Source organism: Epinephelus lanceolatus, chromosome 1, assembly GCF_041903045.1.
Source record: "Epinephelus lanceolatus isolate andai-2023 chromosome 1, ASM4190304v1, whole genome shotgun sequence".
Classification (NCBI taxonomy): domain Eukaryota; kingdom Metazoa; phylum Chordata; class Actinopteri; order Perciformes; family Serranidae; genus Epinephelus; species Epinephelus lanceolatus.
Genome location: NC_135734.1, coordinates 11126620 through 11141872, shown reverse-complemented (window position 1 = coordinate 11141872; position 15253 = coordinate 11126620). Strand labels below are relative to the sequence as shown.

Below are 15253 nucleotides of genomic sequence, written 5' to 3'. Positions count from 1 at the left end.
AACCACAGGGAATGAAAATGGAAACATAATGTTTTAACATATCTGCTACTCATAAAGCATACACAGAATATATCCCCGATTTGCAGAAAAGTACCATCCGTCCATCGTCTCTTACCACTTATCCTATTCAGGGCTGCGGGGGGTCTGTAGCCAATCCCAGCTGACATTAGGCTGAGAGGTGCAGTACAGCCTGGACAGGTAGATAGACGGTCACAGGCCAGACACATAGAGACAGCCAGCCATTAATGCTCACATTCACACACACAGTCAATTTAAAGTCACCAGTGAACCTAGCCTGCATGTCTTTGGACTGTGGGAGGAAGCCAGAGGACCCAGTGAAAACTCATACTAACATGGGGAGAACATGCAAACTCCACACAGAAGTGGTGGGTTTGAATCCAGAATGCTCTTGCTGTGAGGCGACGGTGCTGTCCACTACACCACCGCTGCACCACAGTGCTGCCTAGAAATGTATAATGCAAACATTTATTCTGGCGATCAGGTTGAATATAGACTAAACAGGATATGATGAAATGAGTAGCCAGGTGGTCATTAGTGTTTATGCTCATAACCCTCACTAGTTGGCTTCATATCGCCTGATTCTGTTTCCAGCACTTCGATGCTCTCCCTCTGCCTCGCCCACTCGGTGACACCATGAATATATGAACGGGAACCCTGACAGTTCTCCCGTTGACAAATAGTCCAGTGTAGCGCCAGAGCACACTCCAGGGCTCAGAGCTGTGCTTTATGAATACACCTGTCACTGTGTTTACTATGAATCTGCTGTAACACAGGATCAAGGGCACAGCAGTGATTGGAAAGGGGGAATAAAAAAGTACTCTAGCTGGTGTCTGCTATCATGTAATGTGACTTCAGGCAGATGTATGACTCTACCTTTGTTTACGGGTCGGCTCAGGGTAACAGGAGCATAAATAGAACTGCAAAGGTGTGATTAGAAGATGTTATTCTTTTGTTATGAATTCTGTTGCAGCATAGAGCCAGATAACAGGGCTGAATCTTGAAATTGTTTCAAATCGAATCGATTTTTATCTTTTGGAGGGTTACATGTCCTTTTAGAGGGTGAGAAAATTCTATGACCCTTGGGCTTATGGGATCATTTCAAAACCAATGGGATAAAGAAGAAGAATCCCAGCCTGTGGTTTTCAATAAAGAATAGATATTTTCTAAAAGGTTTTTTGAGTTATTTACTCTGTTGGTGCTTGATGAATATGCTTTTATTGACCTCTTTTACTTTAAATAAATGCATCATATATCCAGACTGTAAACTGTAATTGTAAATGGTATTATATCTTCCGGTAAGGGTTTATGACTGTGTATATATGTGTGCACACGTACTGCATGTCTGTTAATATTTCAGTAATTCCATAGAAGCTGATACACACACACACACACACACACACACACATACACACAGATTCACAAACCCACACACACACGGAAACACTCACAGTGATACAGGGTGGTTTTAGGAATATTTATCATGTTACATTTGGCCTGAGAGCCAAATGAACATCAATTTATTAAAAAGCAGCAGCAATAACCTACTAAACATAATTGTAGAGAGTACCCTGGTCAGCAGTTGAATTTCCATTATCAGCTCTAAGCTCTGTGTGTGTGTCACTGTGTGTGTGTGTGTGTGTGTGTGTGTGCGTGTGTGTGCGTGTGTGTGTGTGTGTCTGTGTGTGTGTGTGTCTGTGTGTGTGTGTGTGCGCGCTAACAGTACGCATTCTGTGTGGTCACTGCCGTCTCTGTGGGTGTCTGGCCTGAAGGAAAGCCAGGTGAGCCAGTGCTGCAGTACAATCCCTAGTCTATTTGATGAGGAGACCTCATGCAAAATTGATGTGAACCTCAAGGTCACGGGGAGTTCATTCGGAGCATGCTCAGATCAGCTCACGCCTGCAGCACACCGCAGCAAATAGGACTGTTCTCCTGGACTCTGTTGGACGCACTGTAAGCTCCGCTCCACCTGATGTGTGAGATTCAGTATGATTCAGTTTGGTCTGTGCTAGCATCAAGACCTCTGCTCTGCCTGCACTGCCTCTCCATTTTACTGATGCAGTTTGTGTTTGAGAGGGGATTATAATGGAGGATACACACAGCTACAAAGAACTAATACCGCTATGATGGCTTGTGCATTAGCAATAGGCTGGGAACATGTAGAAACCTGCTTTTCAATTATTGTTGTAATTTTGTAAGTTAAATATCCTCTGTCCCAATGAGCAGGGTATTGTGATAACTTGTGACCCCTTAAAATAAATCAGTGTCTACTTGTATGGTGGTTGGTAAACATTAAGAAGAGAAAAAGTTCACCCACTGGTTTGTTGACTCCTGTTCTGAAGCCTCAAGTCTGGTATTTTGGCCGTTGCCATCTTGGATTTTTGGAGCCAGAATTGACAATTTTTCAGTGAGAGGGTGGAGCTCTGGGGGAGCAATGGGTGGATCTGAGAGCCCAAGGACACTATCCATAGACTATCCATTGCCTGTCATGACATTAAGTCTCCCGTACAGTTTGCCTGAAGGGGGAATTAGTTATAGAGTTCAAAACATTTTTTTATTAGGCTGTAAACACGTTTATTTCAGCTGTAAAACTGGCATTTTATCAAGGGTGTGGATGGAATATTGACTCACTGGTGGAGTCAGCCTCAAGTGGCCTTTAGAGGAACTGCAGTTTTTTTGGCACTTCAGCATTAGTCTAATTTTTCCCTAGAGGTTGCTGCTTTGCTGTAAGTCATTAATAAATACAACATTTCAGTTGCCAAGTTGTGGAAAATCCTACATTTTCATTAAGCCTTATTTCATCAGAGACCTCCAAATAAATATATAAATGACTTAAAGAAAACATAACTGCTGATAAGATCTTTGCAGGAAACCTTAATAAACAACTTTATACACCATTTACAACTGAGACTGTGTTACGTTCGAACGACACAATAGGTTGTTTGTTCAAGCAGCTTATTACATCCCATAATTATGTGTGTTGTCAGGTGGTGACCTCTAGTAGCAAAGGTAATTAGAAGTAATTATTAGAGTAATAAGAAAGACTGAATTCATGTGACGTAGTTTAAAGAACGGCAAAGTCCGCAAAGGGAGGATGTCTTAGTGTAGCCTGGTGTTGCCAGGCCCAATTCGCAATACGTGAATGGGTCTGGACACGGAGTGTACATTTCCTCTATTCCCGAGGGGCACTATCAACGGCTGTCACTCAAAGTGCCCTTCACGCAATTGGAAAGATGGAAAACCAGTCAGAGTAAACGAAACGTGTGACGTAGGCTAGCACAACGCCACTGTAAACGGACCAGCAAGCTGCAGCGGAGATGAGCTGTGATGATGTCTGGGAAAGTGTGTTGCCGTCTTTGCGGATTTCCTCCTCACTGTGGACTCCGAGTTGCATGGCTGTGATTCCCAGCTTGGTTGCTGCCCTGACCTGCTCCTCCATGAGAGCAACTAGCGGAGAGACAACAATAGCCACTGGGTTTTCACTGAGTCCCATCTTTTTCCCGATCAGTGGAGCCAGTTGGTAAATTAAACTTTTACCAAACCCCGTAGGAAGGACGGCAAACACATCCTTTTTTTCAATAAAAGCTTTCAGTGCAGCCGTTTGCTCTGCAGTTCGTTCAACACATTTACCATAGCAGTTTCAAAATCAGTAGCCATGTTTGTTGTTTACGAAATGCATTCACTCCACTCCTTGTCCCTTCTATTCTGATGACGTGCCCGGCCCAAAGTAATAAACGGTTGTGACTGGCCCGGTAAGCTTTAACCGATACCAGAATGCGCCTTAATGATTGCATGGCCAGACTGATCTGCGGAGCGAAATAGAATATGAGCTTGCAAGATCAGGATGGTTTCACCAGGCTAGTCTTGGTGTACAGATGGATAAAAATATCCAGAAGTTTATTCCTGGAGGCTGCTGTTGGTGTGTCATGTGAAACCAAAAGTCCATGTTTAGTCAGTGTCACGTTGTCACATAACGTCATGACCCCACGTAATGCCATGTCATTACATAATGTAATGACATTACATAATTATGTAATGTCACATCCTAATATAACATTGTCACACCCATCGTCATGTCACATCCAATAAAAATTCTTTTCCTCAACCTAACCCAACCCAACCCAGTGAGGTGAATGAATGTGGTGGTATGGGTTGGTAGATTTTTTGTTATAACTGTAGACTTAATGGTTTATTACCATTAATTAATGACTCATTAACCTTATAGTTACAGAAGGCTTACCAATATTTGCTATTGGCTTATTAAGAGAAAGTAGCAAATTTGAACACCCTTTGGTATGAAGAGATTAGTCTTAGATGTGTTATGCTGATGTTTCCTCACATCTCCTTGGTGTGAAGGCTCACATTTTTTCACTTGCTTCTCACTGTCAACATGTAAGAAATTGCGAGCGCAAGCTATTTTGTTCACAACTTGCTAGTAATGACAAAGAGGTGACAAAGCAGCTATTAAAATGTCAGTATTATCCTTTAAATAGTTCAATTATCTATGAGGCCACCCACTCTACCCTCTTTTTACTCATGCTGATCTTTCCATACACCTTTAAATCACGTCCACCTTTCCTGGGCTCATGAAAAAGGCTAACAAGGTTCCCCATGTCTTCTAATAGTCGAGCCTGTCTCAGGTGTTTCTGCAGCAAGAGTAGGTAGGTGGCTCACTGATTGTACCTGTGGTGCAGGAACACCATCACACCCGACCAGCTGTCTGCTCCAAGGGTGTGTGATCTGTCCAGGCTGCCCACCTTCCTCTCCCATTAAGTTCAATCATGCTGGGTGGCTGCAAGTCTAACTAGCTTCTCATCCTTTTCCATTTAACCTCCTCCCCTCTTGCACATACAATAATCCTCCCTTTGGCACAAACAGGGAAGGGAAAGGACAATGGAGAATTCAAATGGAGAAATACACGGACTTCATCCAAAAAATATAACCGTAAAGTGTGTGTTGATATTGGAGTGTGTGTTTTCATATATATTCTTAGATACATAAGCTTTGCCATGACAAGTATTGTATATTTAAAAGTAATATCATTGTTGGAACAGTGACAAAATCAGTCAGATTAAGTGACTGGCACAGACTGTTAGATGAATAATGCAAGCTACAAGATGAAAGACAGCTTCGTCTTTTGTAGTCTGTCAGGCAGGAGACTGTGGAGAGCCATGACTGGCTCTAAGACTGCATGAAGCATCATTCTAACAGCCTGTTAGTTTGCCTTGGAGGAAAAAAAAACAAGATATTGATTTTTTTTTCTCTTTATCATTGGAATTGTCATTTCAAATTCCTGTCACAAAGGCAGATTTACACTTGGCATTCCAATAATTCTGTGTTTCTCATATTTCTATAGGGAAGAGCAATTTTTCATCTGTGTTAATGTTCTGAGATAGAGGCCTGTTACCCTCCATCCTCTTATAGGTATTACTTATATACATCTCCTTCATGTACGTGGCTGTCAGGCAGAAAGACTGTAGATTTCAGTAAATAACATACAAAGTGTTTTTATTGTTCACCGAGAACATTATTCAGTGTTTTGCCTCTGTTGGTAGAGTGATTAATAGCTGTCACTTCCTGAACTGAGCTTGCATGACAAAGTATCTCGTGACCTTTCTTTGCAGGAAATGGTCTGTAGACAATGCAATATGAAGGTGTCAGAAAGCAATAAGTCAGAAACACAAAAGCACAAACACGAACTAATTAGAAAGCACTCAGAGAGCGCATAACTCTGCCAGGGCTGCACAGTCCTTTAGATTTGTAATTTTAATGACACAAAATGTTAAGGCGTTTTTAATCTGCATCTGGATCCAAGTCTGCGTCAAAATGCACATAAAGATACACAATGATGGGATGCTTTTGCCATATTCTTTTCTTTATTTTTTATGTAATTCCTCAATTTCAGAAAGTGTTATAATATTGTATCAATATCATGATATCAGACTAGATATCGTCTTATAATTTGGATAGTGTCACATGGTAAGTGTTGTCTTTTCCTGGTTTTAAAGGCTGCATTACAGTAAAGTGGTGTAAAGTGAACTGACCAGACTGTTCTAGCTGTTCTTTTATTTGCCTTCACCCACTTTATCGTGTCATTGTATCCACATTACTGATGACTGTTTGTCAAAAAAAGTCATTGTGTAAGTATTTTTTGAAAGCGCCTTTAGTCAACCCTACAATATCATTGCAATACAGATGGTCAGAAAATACTGTGATATTTGATTTTCTGCATATTACCCAGGCCCAGCAAGAAGAATCAACCCAGTTGCCAAAATTAACCGTTGGCATTGTACCTTTCTGCAAACCACAGATATGTAATATTTGCATGTTATTTTGCAGATATGTTGAACCCTGTAGTTAACGTATGGTTACATTCTATATTAATATTAAGCATCAATAATAATCCAATAGTATAATATATGATGATGTAACACTGACAGAGCCCATTTTGACTCCGTAGCCAGTACTTTTACTTCTATACTTTGAATAAAATTTTCGATAATACTGCAGTACTTTATTGTAAAATTGCTACTTTTACTTGAGAAGAAGATTGTATTACTCCCTCTCTGTATTAGCATGCTAACTTGTGCTAATTATCAGTGAATACCAAATATGGCTGAGGCTCATGGAAACATCTTAGGTTTCGCACATATTTCATAAACCAAAGTATTGGACAAAGTGAAATTTTGACCTGAAAAGTCAGGGGACCGCCAAAGTTATTACAGTTCATCCTAAAGTGATGAATTTGTGTTTCAAACTTTAGTGCAGTTCATCCAATAGTTGTGAAGAGATTACACTGAAAACCACAAATGTAAACCTCATGGTGGTGGAGGAAAAGTCAAGGATCACCAAAGTCAGGATAAATCTAAGGAACTATTAGTTTGTACAAACTGTTTTATCAGTCCATCCTTTTGATGTTTCGATTTGACTGGATAAGTGAAAAAGTTGACTTCTTGTTGTGGTGCCACTTAAAAAGTTGGAGAATAACCAAAGTCATTGTGATTTATCATTAATATTTACCAAATTTTGATGCAATCCATCCAACAGTAGTTGAGATATTTCACTCTAAACAACAAATGCCAACCCCATGGTGGTGCAGGAAAAGTAAGGGATCACCAAAGTCATTAGGATACATCCTCTGGAGAACATGATGTCTGTACAGAGTTTTATGATGATCAATCCAATAGTTGTTGAGATATTTCAGTCAAAGACCAACAGATTGACACTGCGATGTCTCCAGCGGGGCTAAAATGAGCAAACAGTTCTCAAAATGCTCCCTCTCACTATTCTTATAAATATAATGTATTCCTTAACTGCACCAAAACACTTGTTTCTCAACCCATGGCCTGAATTTCCACCAAATGTCGATGGAATCTGTTGATGTATTTTAGATATTCTCCTAGGAGACTTACAATCTGAACCAAAAACATAACATCTTTAGTGGAAGTAATTAAAAGTAAGATGAAATAAAACCCACTTCACCATGCAAGTGGGAAGAAAATCAATAAAAACACCAGATTTTCACAAATTTGGAATCTTGCCTGCATTAATAGAAAACAAAATACTTGAATGAAGTCAAACTGTTGAAAACTAGAAGCTATAACTGTCCTCAGTGTCAAGAAAGGTGTACTTTATTCCAAACTGTAAGGGACATTCAGCGTTCTCTGTTAACGATACAGAATCCTACTCTTATTACTCACCTTTTATCTTCTCAGCATGATGCGACCGATCAAATCGATCTCTGTGATAAACACTGTGAGCGTGCATCTCCAGGGGGCTCAGCCACTGATTGTGTTTGCGTTTTTCCAGATGGTCACTAAACGGAACACTCATTGATCTGGGGAATGACTACCGGCGTCACATGTCTGGGGGCAGCCTGATCATTAGCAACCTGGACAAGGACCAAGACACAGGGGTGTACCAGTGCACAGCCTTCAACACGTGGGGGTCCATCCTCAGCCGCAGAGCCAGCCTGCACTTTGCATGTAAGTGATCCTACAAATGTTAACACGTTCCTGGCACCACTCTTACGTATTTATGACATTCTGGCGTCTCTTTGTATCTGCTGTATATCAGTCTGACATGTGTGTAATATGGTTGTTGTGGCCCAGGCCTCCTTTTTTTTCATTCACCATTCCGATTTCTCATTTAGATTGCCTGAGAATAGATTTTCGAGAGGGGAAATGGTAATCGAATGAAATGTCAGATGCAACAAACACAGTGGGTGAGGCAGCTTCTGACTGCCTCTGAACTCCATTGATTCTCATTAGTGGTTCCAGCTCTGACAGCATCTATGCTCAGTCCGAATTGACTCATATTTTGCCAAGTGATACGCCAGCCCCTGTGATCCACACTTAAAAGGAGACAAACACAAATGATGCTTAAGAAGTATTTGTGTCTTTGTAATCACCAGCCACTTCTTTATTCATAACATATACAGCAGATTGTGTGTGGATGAGACAGCGGCGGGCTGTGTGCCGCTCTGTCAGCCGACTGCTGGAAAGACAAAAGGCCAGGTTGGAAAGTGATGCTGTGGAGTGGGGTCCTATCTTCCAGACAGGCACTGTAGAGGCACCTCTCCTCTCTTGATCAAGCCTGCTGACTATTGATCATGTCCCAAGTATAGAGAGCATTTCACTTCCTCTCAGGAGATGGACTGCCATTATCCCTATAGCCAGTAATGAATCTCACTTGCGGGGACCGGGTGAAGAGCGGAGCTGCTTGACATTTATTGTCTTGCCTAATGCACAGTGAGGGAGGTCTAGGAGATCAGCATGGCTGATACTCTGCTTTTCCATGTAATGAGGCCACTGCCCTAAGATAGAAATGTCATGCCTTCTTTGCTGCTTTGCTTGCCTTCAAAATTCAGCTTCAACCACTAGAAGCTCACATGTCCTCCTATGGCCCACATTTCTCACAATATAAACAACTGAAATAATGCATAGAATGAAACACGACTGCAATCAACATATACATTGTATTACTGATAGCTCATCTTTGTCATACAGCCTTAAAGAGAAATCTAGTTTCGTACAAGCTGGGTCTTATTTACATAGTTTTGGCATTGTCACTGGTTATGTTGAAATTGTACTCATTGAGTTGATGCTGAGATCTGGGAATGTGGCAATATTGGCCCACAGCAAATGCACATTAATGTTTCTCCACTGGCCTTGCCTTTAGGTCCCACTCAGCCAAGACTTTACATTGGGATAACTTCAAGCATATAAACATATCTGTTCTCAGCTCTGGGAAAGTTTTGCAAATATAAACCTTTCATGATTAAAAACACTTGTAAAACAAAGATTAAAGATTGACATTGTTTGTGGTTGGAGGTGTTCTGTCAACATCATGTGTTATAATGGTGATTAACATGGAAATATGCTTTTTTGGGCCACAGGGAAGTTTTTCATGCAGTGTCACGATTTGCCAGGCTAAGTTTCCATATCTAGCTCTCATAACGTGGAGATGAAACACTGAACAGTGTGACTGTGGTGTAGGAATGGGAAACAAAACTGGCTACAGCAACAACAGCAATGTTCTTCAGACTAGTTAGGTGTTGATACAATGGGGTTTGAAAGATTTGATGAGATACAAAGAACCTGGGACAAAGTCAAAAACCCAATAGCCTAGGCTTTTTTAGCCAAAAAGACCAAATAAAGTGGTAAGACCTGTTCCCATGGAGTCGAATGACAGCAGTGAAAATGAAACAGTGCGTGACTTTGAGTTTCAGTACAGTGGGTGGTGCATGACTAACATTGCAGTTAACAAAAGATTGGGAGATGCTTATAAAATTACGTTACCATTATCGTGTAGTGGCTAACATGACAAGCTTAACCCAGCAGTCACATCCACAAACCACCTTATATTATGATAGACATCACCCCCACACCCATCTAGAAGCTGAGTCAAATGTAGGCATTCTCTGCATCACGAAGCATTGGTAAATAGTGTGACTCACCATCAGAAGAACTGTCAGGGTTGAGCGCCACTCTAACTTGTCTCATTTCCCTGTGTGTGTGTGTGTGTGTGTGTTGGGTTAGATAGCCGGTGGTGCCAGTTTGGTTTGAGTTTGTGCGCCCATCCTCCTCTCTGTGTACATAATAGAGTGTTATCCTTGCTGTGGAGACACCACCAAAATCTTCCGAGTTGTTCGGTACAATTTTGGAAACAAAGAGCTTACTCCTCAGTGACCGCCTGTAACGTTTTATTGAGTTTAGTCCTCACTTTCAGAATGGCTCCACTTCCAGTTTTACATATCCATTTCAGTAATACCAAATTCCAATTCTTCCGTCAAAACAGTAAGTAAGGTTGACCTCATAAACTGTATAGAATAATAAAATAATGGATATGGCCACTGTCACCCACTAAATCCTTGAGTTTGTCAATTTGGTCAGGGCCATCTAGGATGTTTGAAGCTAGAAGTGACTATAATTGACCTATGGCTAAGCCACACCCCCCTCCACTTACTCGGATAAACTATCAACATTCAGTGATGCTATTGGGCGCTATGGCAGGTATCACAGTACACGGCATTTCGCAGGAGGCGATTGATGATTTCTGGGGACATAACGATCAGATGTCATTGAGAAAGGGAACTGCCCATTGGTCCGACAGCCCATTGTTCCGACCATATTAAACCCATTGTTCCGAAGTCCCGTTGTTCCGAAATCATCATGATGCCCTGTGGTTAAGGTCTGGTTAAGTTTAGGCACAAAAAACACTTGGTTAGGGTCAGGAAAAGATCATGGTGTGGGTTAAAATGAAAAAGAAAGTGGCAAACACATAAGCCGTGAACCTGCTTCGCCTCAAGTCTTTCCCAGCTGACCCAGAGTCGGTCGCGGTGCACCATCAAGGTAGAAACATGCCCGCCAGGAGCCATTCAGTACCACGGACCGTCGGACTAATGGGATGTTGGATCAATGGGCTGTCGGACCAATGACATTGACCCATTGAGAAGTAACCAAAAGGGCCTAAACTACGCATTGGAGAGATATATTAATCTAGGGTGACCATATTTTGATTTCTCAAAATAGAGAACACTCGGCCCGGCCACAAGATAGCCTACTTAAATGATACTCGCAGTTTACTCAAAGATGCCTTATAATTTTAATATATTTGAAGTTTATATGTATGAATAGAAAATTCAGTTATATTACAAAATAATATCTCTCAAAGACAGAAATTCAGATAGGCCCCAATAGGGACACATACTCACACTAGAGTGTGGCTACCCGATCCGAGCCCAATGGGTCCCGACGGTAGACCTACCTGACAGGTCGGGCCGGGTTCGGTCAAAAATGTATAAATTGTATTCGGGCTCGGGTCGAATTCGGTCAGCTTTCAGTGAAGATGTAGTGTATAAAAAAATAAAATCCTATTGTCTGTCCTGTTTATTGCTTGGGCACTGTTATTTACGTGACAACACCTGAACATAAGAAAAAAGATAATAACACGCACATCCCAAATAAATATTGAAAGGGTGCTGGATCATAAACTTCTAACATGTATCAAAAAAGGAAAAAATGATCCGTACAAAAATAGAGCTCCCATTAATCCATTTAATTTTCTGTCAAGTGACGTTTCGAGCAACGCAGGCTCTTCCTCAGACTTGTAATAGGATACAAACAGAAACGCCATCTTTAAATACCCACTGTAATCAGTGAGATGAATCACAGCTGTGTGCAAACCAGACATATAAAGAAATGAAAAAATACACACAAAGATGTATTAATATAAATACAGTAGTCCAGCATAAACGTGAAGAGTGACCTTAAGTACACACATATCTAGAGTACACATATATGTAAAAAACGTAAACCTACATAAATATGAAAGTACACATCATATAGTACAAGATCAGCGAATACAAAATAGCCCAAAAGGTCCAAATAGAGGCATATTATCCAAGATACACATATATAATATCCAAGATATATATATGTATATATGTATGTATATATATATATATATATGTTATACATACCCCAAAGTTCACTCTTCATGTTTATGCTGGACTACTGTATTTATATTAATACATCTTTGTCTGTATTTTTTCATTTCTTTATATGTCTGGTTTGCACACAGCTGTGATTCATCTCACTGATTACAGTGGGTATTTAAAAATGGCGTTTCTTTTTGTATCCTAGTCTGAGGAAGAGCCTGCGTTGGTCGAAACATCACTTGACAGAAAATTAAATGGATTAATGGGAGCTCTATTGGTGTGCGGATCATTTTTTCCTTTTTTAACACCTGAACAAAACACACACACATTGGCTGTTTGTTTCTGCCTCTCCGCCGCCCACTTCCGCCCTGAATAAACGCTGAAAATAAAATAAAAGAGGGAGACAGGTTTTTCCTATTTTATCTTATTTTGTTATATTTCTCCCTCTCCCCTCGCTGGAAGCCTTGGACCTCCTGCCACCCGCTCCCGTCTCAAACACTGAGGTCTGCCTCTCCGCAGAGCACCCACGGTGCACACCCGGCCTGTCGAATAGTTTATAACCATAACAACTGTGTGACACAAACTCAGTGCTTTAGTAATTAAATAATGTTGGGCTCGTTTCGGTTTCAGACATAACAAAACAGAATGACTGTCTGGTTCAGAAAGGAAAACCGGACATTATCATCAATTTATAAACATCCCCCGGATGCCCTGGACAGGACGTGAAAAGTGGACATGTCCGGGCAAAAGAGGATGTTTGGTCAGCCTAATTAATCATTTTATTGTTGAGAAGGTCGATGAAAAGCTTAAATTACAAACCATAATTTACAGGTCAAAGTGTACGCTTGTTAATCGCATCTCATTGCCGTCACCATCAAAGACAACAAGTAATACGTTAAGGTTTTTGGCTCAGAATATGAGAAAAAGATAACGGCCTTTTTACCATCTTTACCAAGAGTGTCTCTCCGTTAGTTTGGTGCTACCGTATTTATATTGAATCATTCAGCGTAACACTTTGCCAACCTTTGTTATCTCTGCGATTATTACAGATAAATTAATGAAGCTAAGCTCCAGAAGTTAACGTTAGCTTAACTAGAGCCCTTTGGACAACAGCTAACAATGATGTACGATCACCAAAGTACAAAACTAGAACAAAATAGGCTAATGAACTCCCAGCAAACAAGGTGACATGATGAACAACGCAGCTAGGAGCTAACGTTAGGCTAACTTTAGTTAACGTTAGCTAGAGATGTTAAAAATAACTTTATATTTCTTTCCAGCAAAATGACAATATGTTGCCTCAAACATGATGTTGGCTTACCTTAGAACAGATGTAAACATAATTGTTAATCTTACTCATGTTGAGTTGATGTTGTGGTCTAACGTTACCACACAACTTTATTCAAAGGAGACACTTTTCTCGGTTGAGGTGTGGTTAAGGAAAGGGTAAAAAGTACACCTTGTCGCCCAGCCTCTCAGGATATCTTGTGTTGCATGTACCCCATGCACACCGTTTGACCATTTTTAAACTTCAACGCTCATAAAACCAAACAAAAATGACTTTCTGTAATGCATTTCAATGAACGTCCAGGCAGAGAATGTCTGAGTGTATGGGAATGGCTATACACACTGATTGGCTCATCGCGTTTGAGGGCGGGACTTAACCATAGGTCAACTGGACCAGAGGGTGGAGCTAACCCTAATGCTAGCTGCTTGGTTTAGATTGGTTAGCATGGTGCAATACCGGCTATGGTTAACTATGATAATGCTAATGCTTACTAGCAAAAAATAGGCTTAAAACTATTAACACAAAAAGTAATTAACAGAAAAATGTAATATTTGATTACTTAGAGGGTCTTTTAGTACAACCAAATGCTGAAAAAGACTTTTTTAGGTCAGCATAATGTTAGAATTTTACCATGGGGATCTACATGGATTGACTCTATTTTGCAGCCAGCCTCAAGAGGCCATCTGAGGAACTGCAGTTTTTGGCACTTCTGCATTTGCTTTATTTTTATTCCCGCTTGACTGACTTGCACTTGGCAATGCAACACATGACCCACCCGCTGGGCTCTACTGTCGAAAAGTGGCTTCCTGTACTTTCATGCGCCACTGTACTCAAAATATCTCATACACTGGCCTTAGAAACATATTTTAAGAGAACAAAACAGTAACCAAAGCATAAAATGTATCACAGTACCAAGTACACCAAGCCTACCTCAACAACTACTACTGGTGAACAACAGAGACAAACCATCCCCATGCCCTCACTAAATAGCTTGATGAAAGATGGCTGCCCCCCACTGGTGAAAAAGTGAAACACCATCTATAGTTTTTTTTTGTTGTTTTTAACAAATCTAGGTGGATCAAGTTTAATTGCAGTGTCCCATCTTGCCTAAGGTAAAAACCAAACAAAACACAGTCATATTATTCAGTGTTTCACCTCCTGGTTTAATCTCAATCTACTGCATTTACCATAGTTTTGTGTGTGCACAGTGTGCCAATGTACATTTTGGGTGCATATGCTTTTGGGTTTACCTCCAAATTAATGGGTTGAAAGCTGCACTAATCAATTTTGTTCTATTAACAATGGGTCAAATGGCTGTGTGCTGTGTGAAATGTGTCCCTCATAGTGACAATGCCGTAGAAAATTACACATCAACTCAGTTCAATAGAGCCCTTTAGCGTCTTTTAACTCACCGCTTGGCTTGGTTTTATGGCTCTCAACTGTTCTGTTTGGTTCAGTCCCAGCGCTCTAATCAGTGTCATCTCCAGCCCCAGCTGGCAGCTGTGTTTAGTAATGATAAACCCACTGTACAATACCTGCATCAGCACCAACCAACAGACAGGCACAGTTAGTCGCTGGCTGATATACATACTTAAACATTTTGAGGGCCACAGAGCCAGATATTTCCTTGAAGAGTAGGTGGAGACCAAAAACAGAGCTGAAAGAGAGTGACTACTGGACCTGCATTTGTTGGGTGGTTAGAAACACAACTCCAAGTGAATGATAATGTTGCTACGGTTACTGCTGGATGTGTAAATAAGCAAACACCATCTCACCATAATAAACACCATATCAGCTTTTCAAGGTGATAATATGCCTGTGTTGTCTTAACAGCTTGCTCTACTACTCATTAGTGGCCAAAGAATAAATAAATGAATACTGCTTGAAATAGCCTGGCTTGTTTACAACCTGCCTGGTCGTCTGACTGCTCACTTCTTGCCCTTGTCGAATTTTGTTGTAATGATGTCAGCCTGTGCCCACTTTTCAGCAATTACTTTATACAGTGT

The 15253-nt window shown here is 40.8% G+C and overlaps 1 protein-coding gene across 1 annotated transcript in view; it reads left to right on the top strand.

The window, feature by feature from the left end:
- Nucleotides 1–15253, top strand: part of cntn3b (contactin 3b) — a 79379-nt gene that overhangs the window by 16908 nt on the left and 47218 nt on the right. The window contains exon 4 of the mRNA XM_033626995.2: nucleotides 7828–8003. Coding sequence (XP_033482886.1) covers nucleotides 7828–8003 — 176 coding nt within the window. The remainder of the gene's footprint in view (nucleotides 1–7827; nucleotides 8004–15253) is intronic.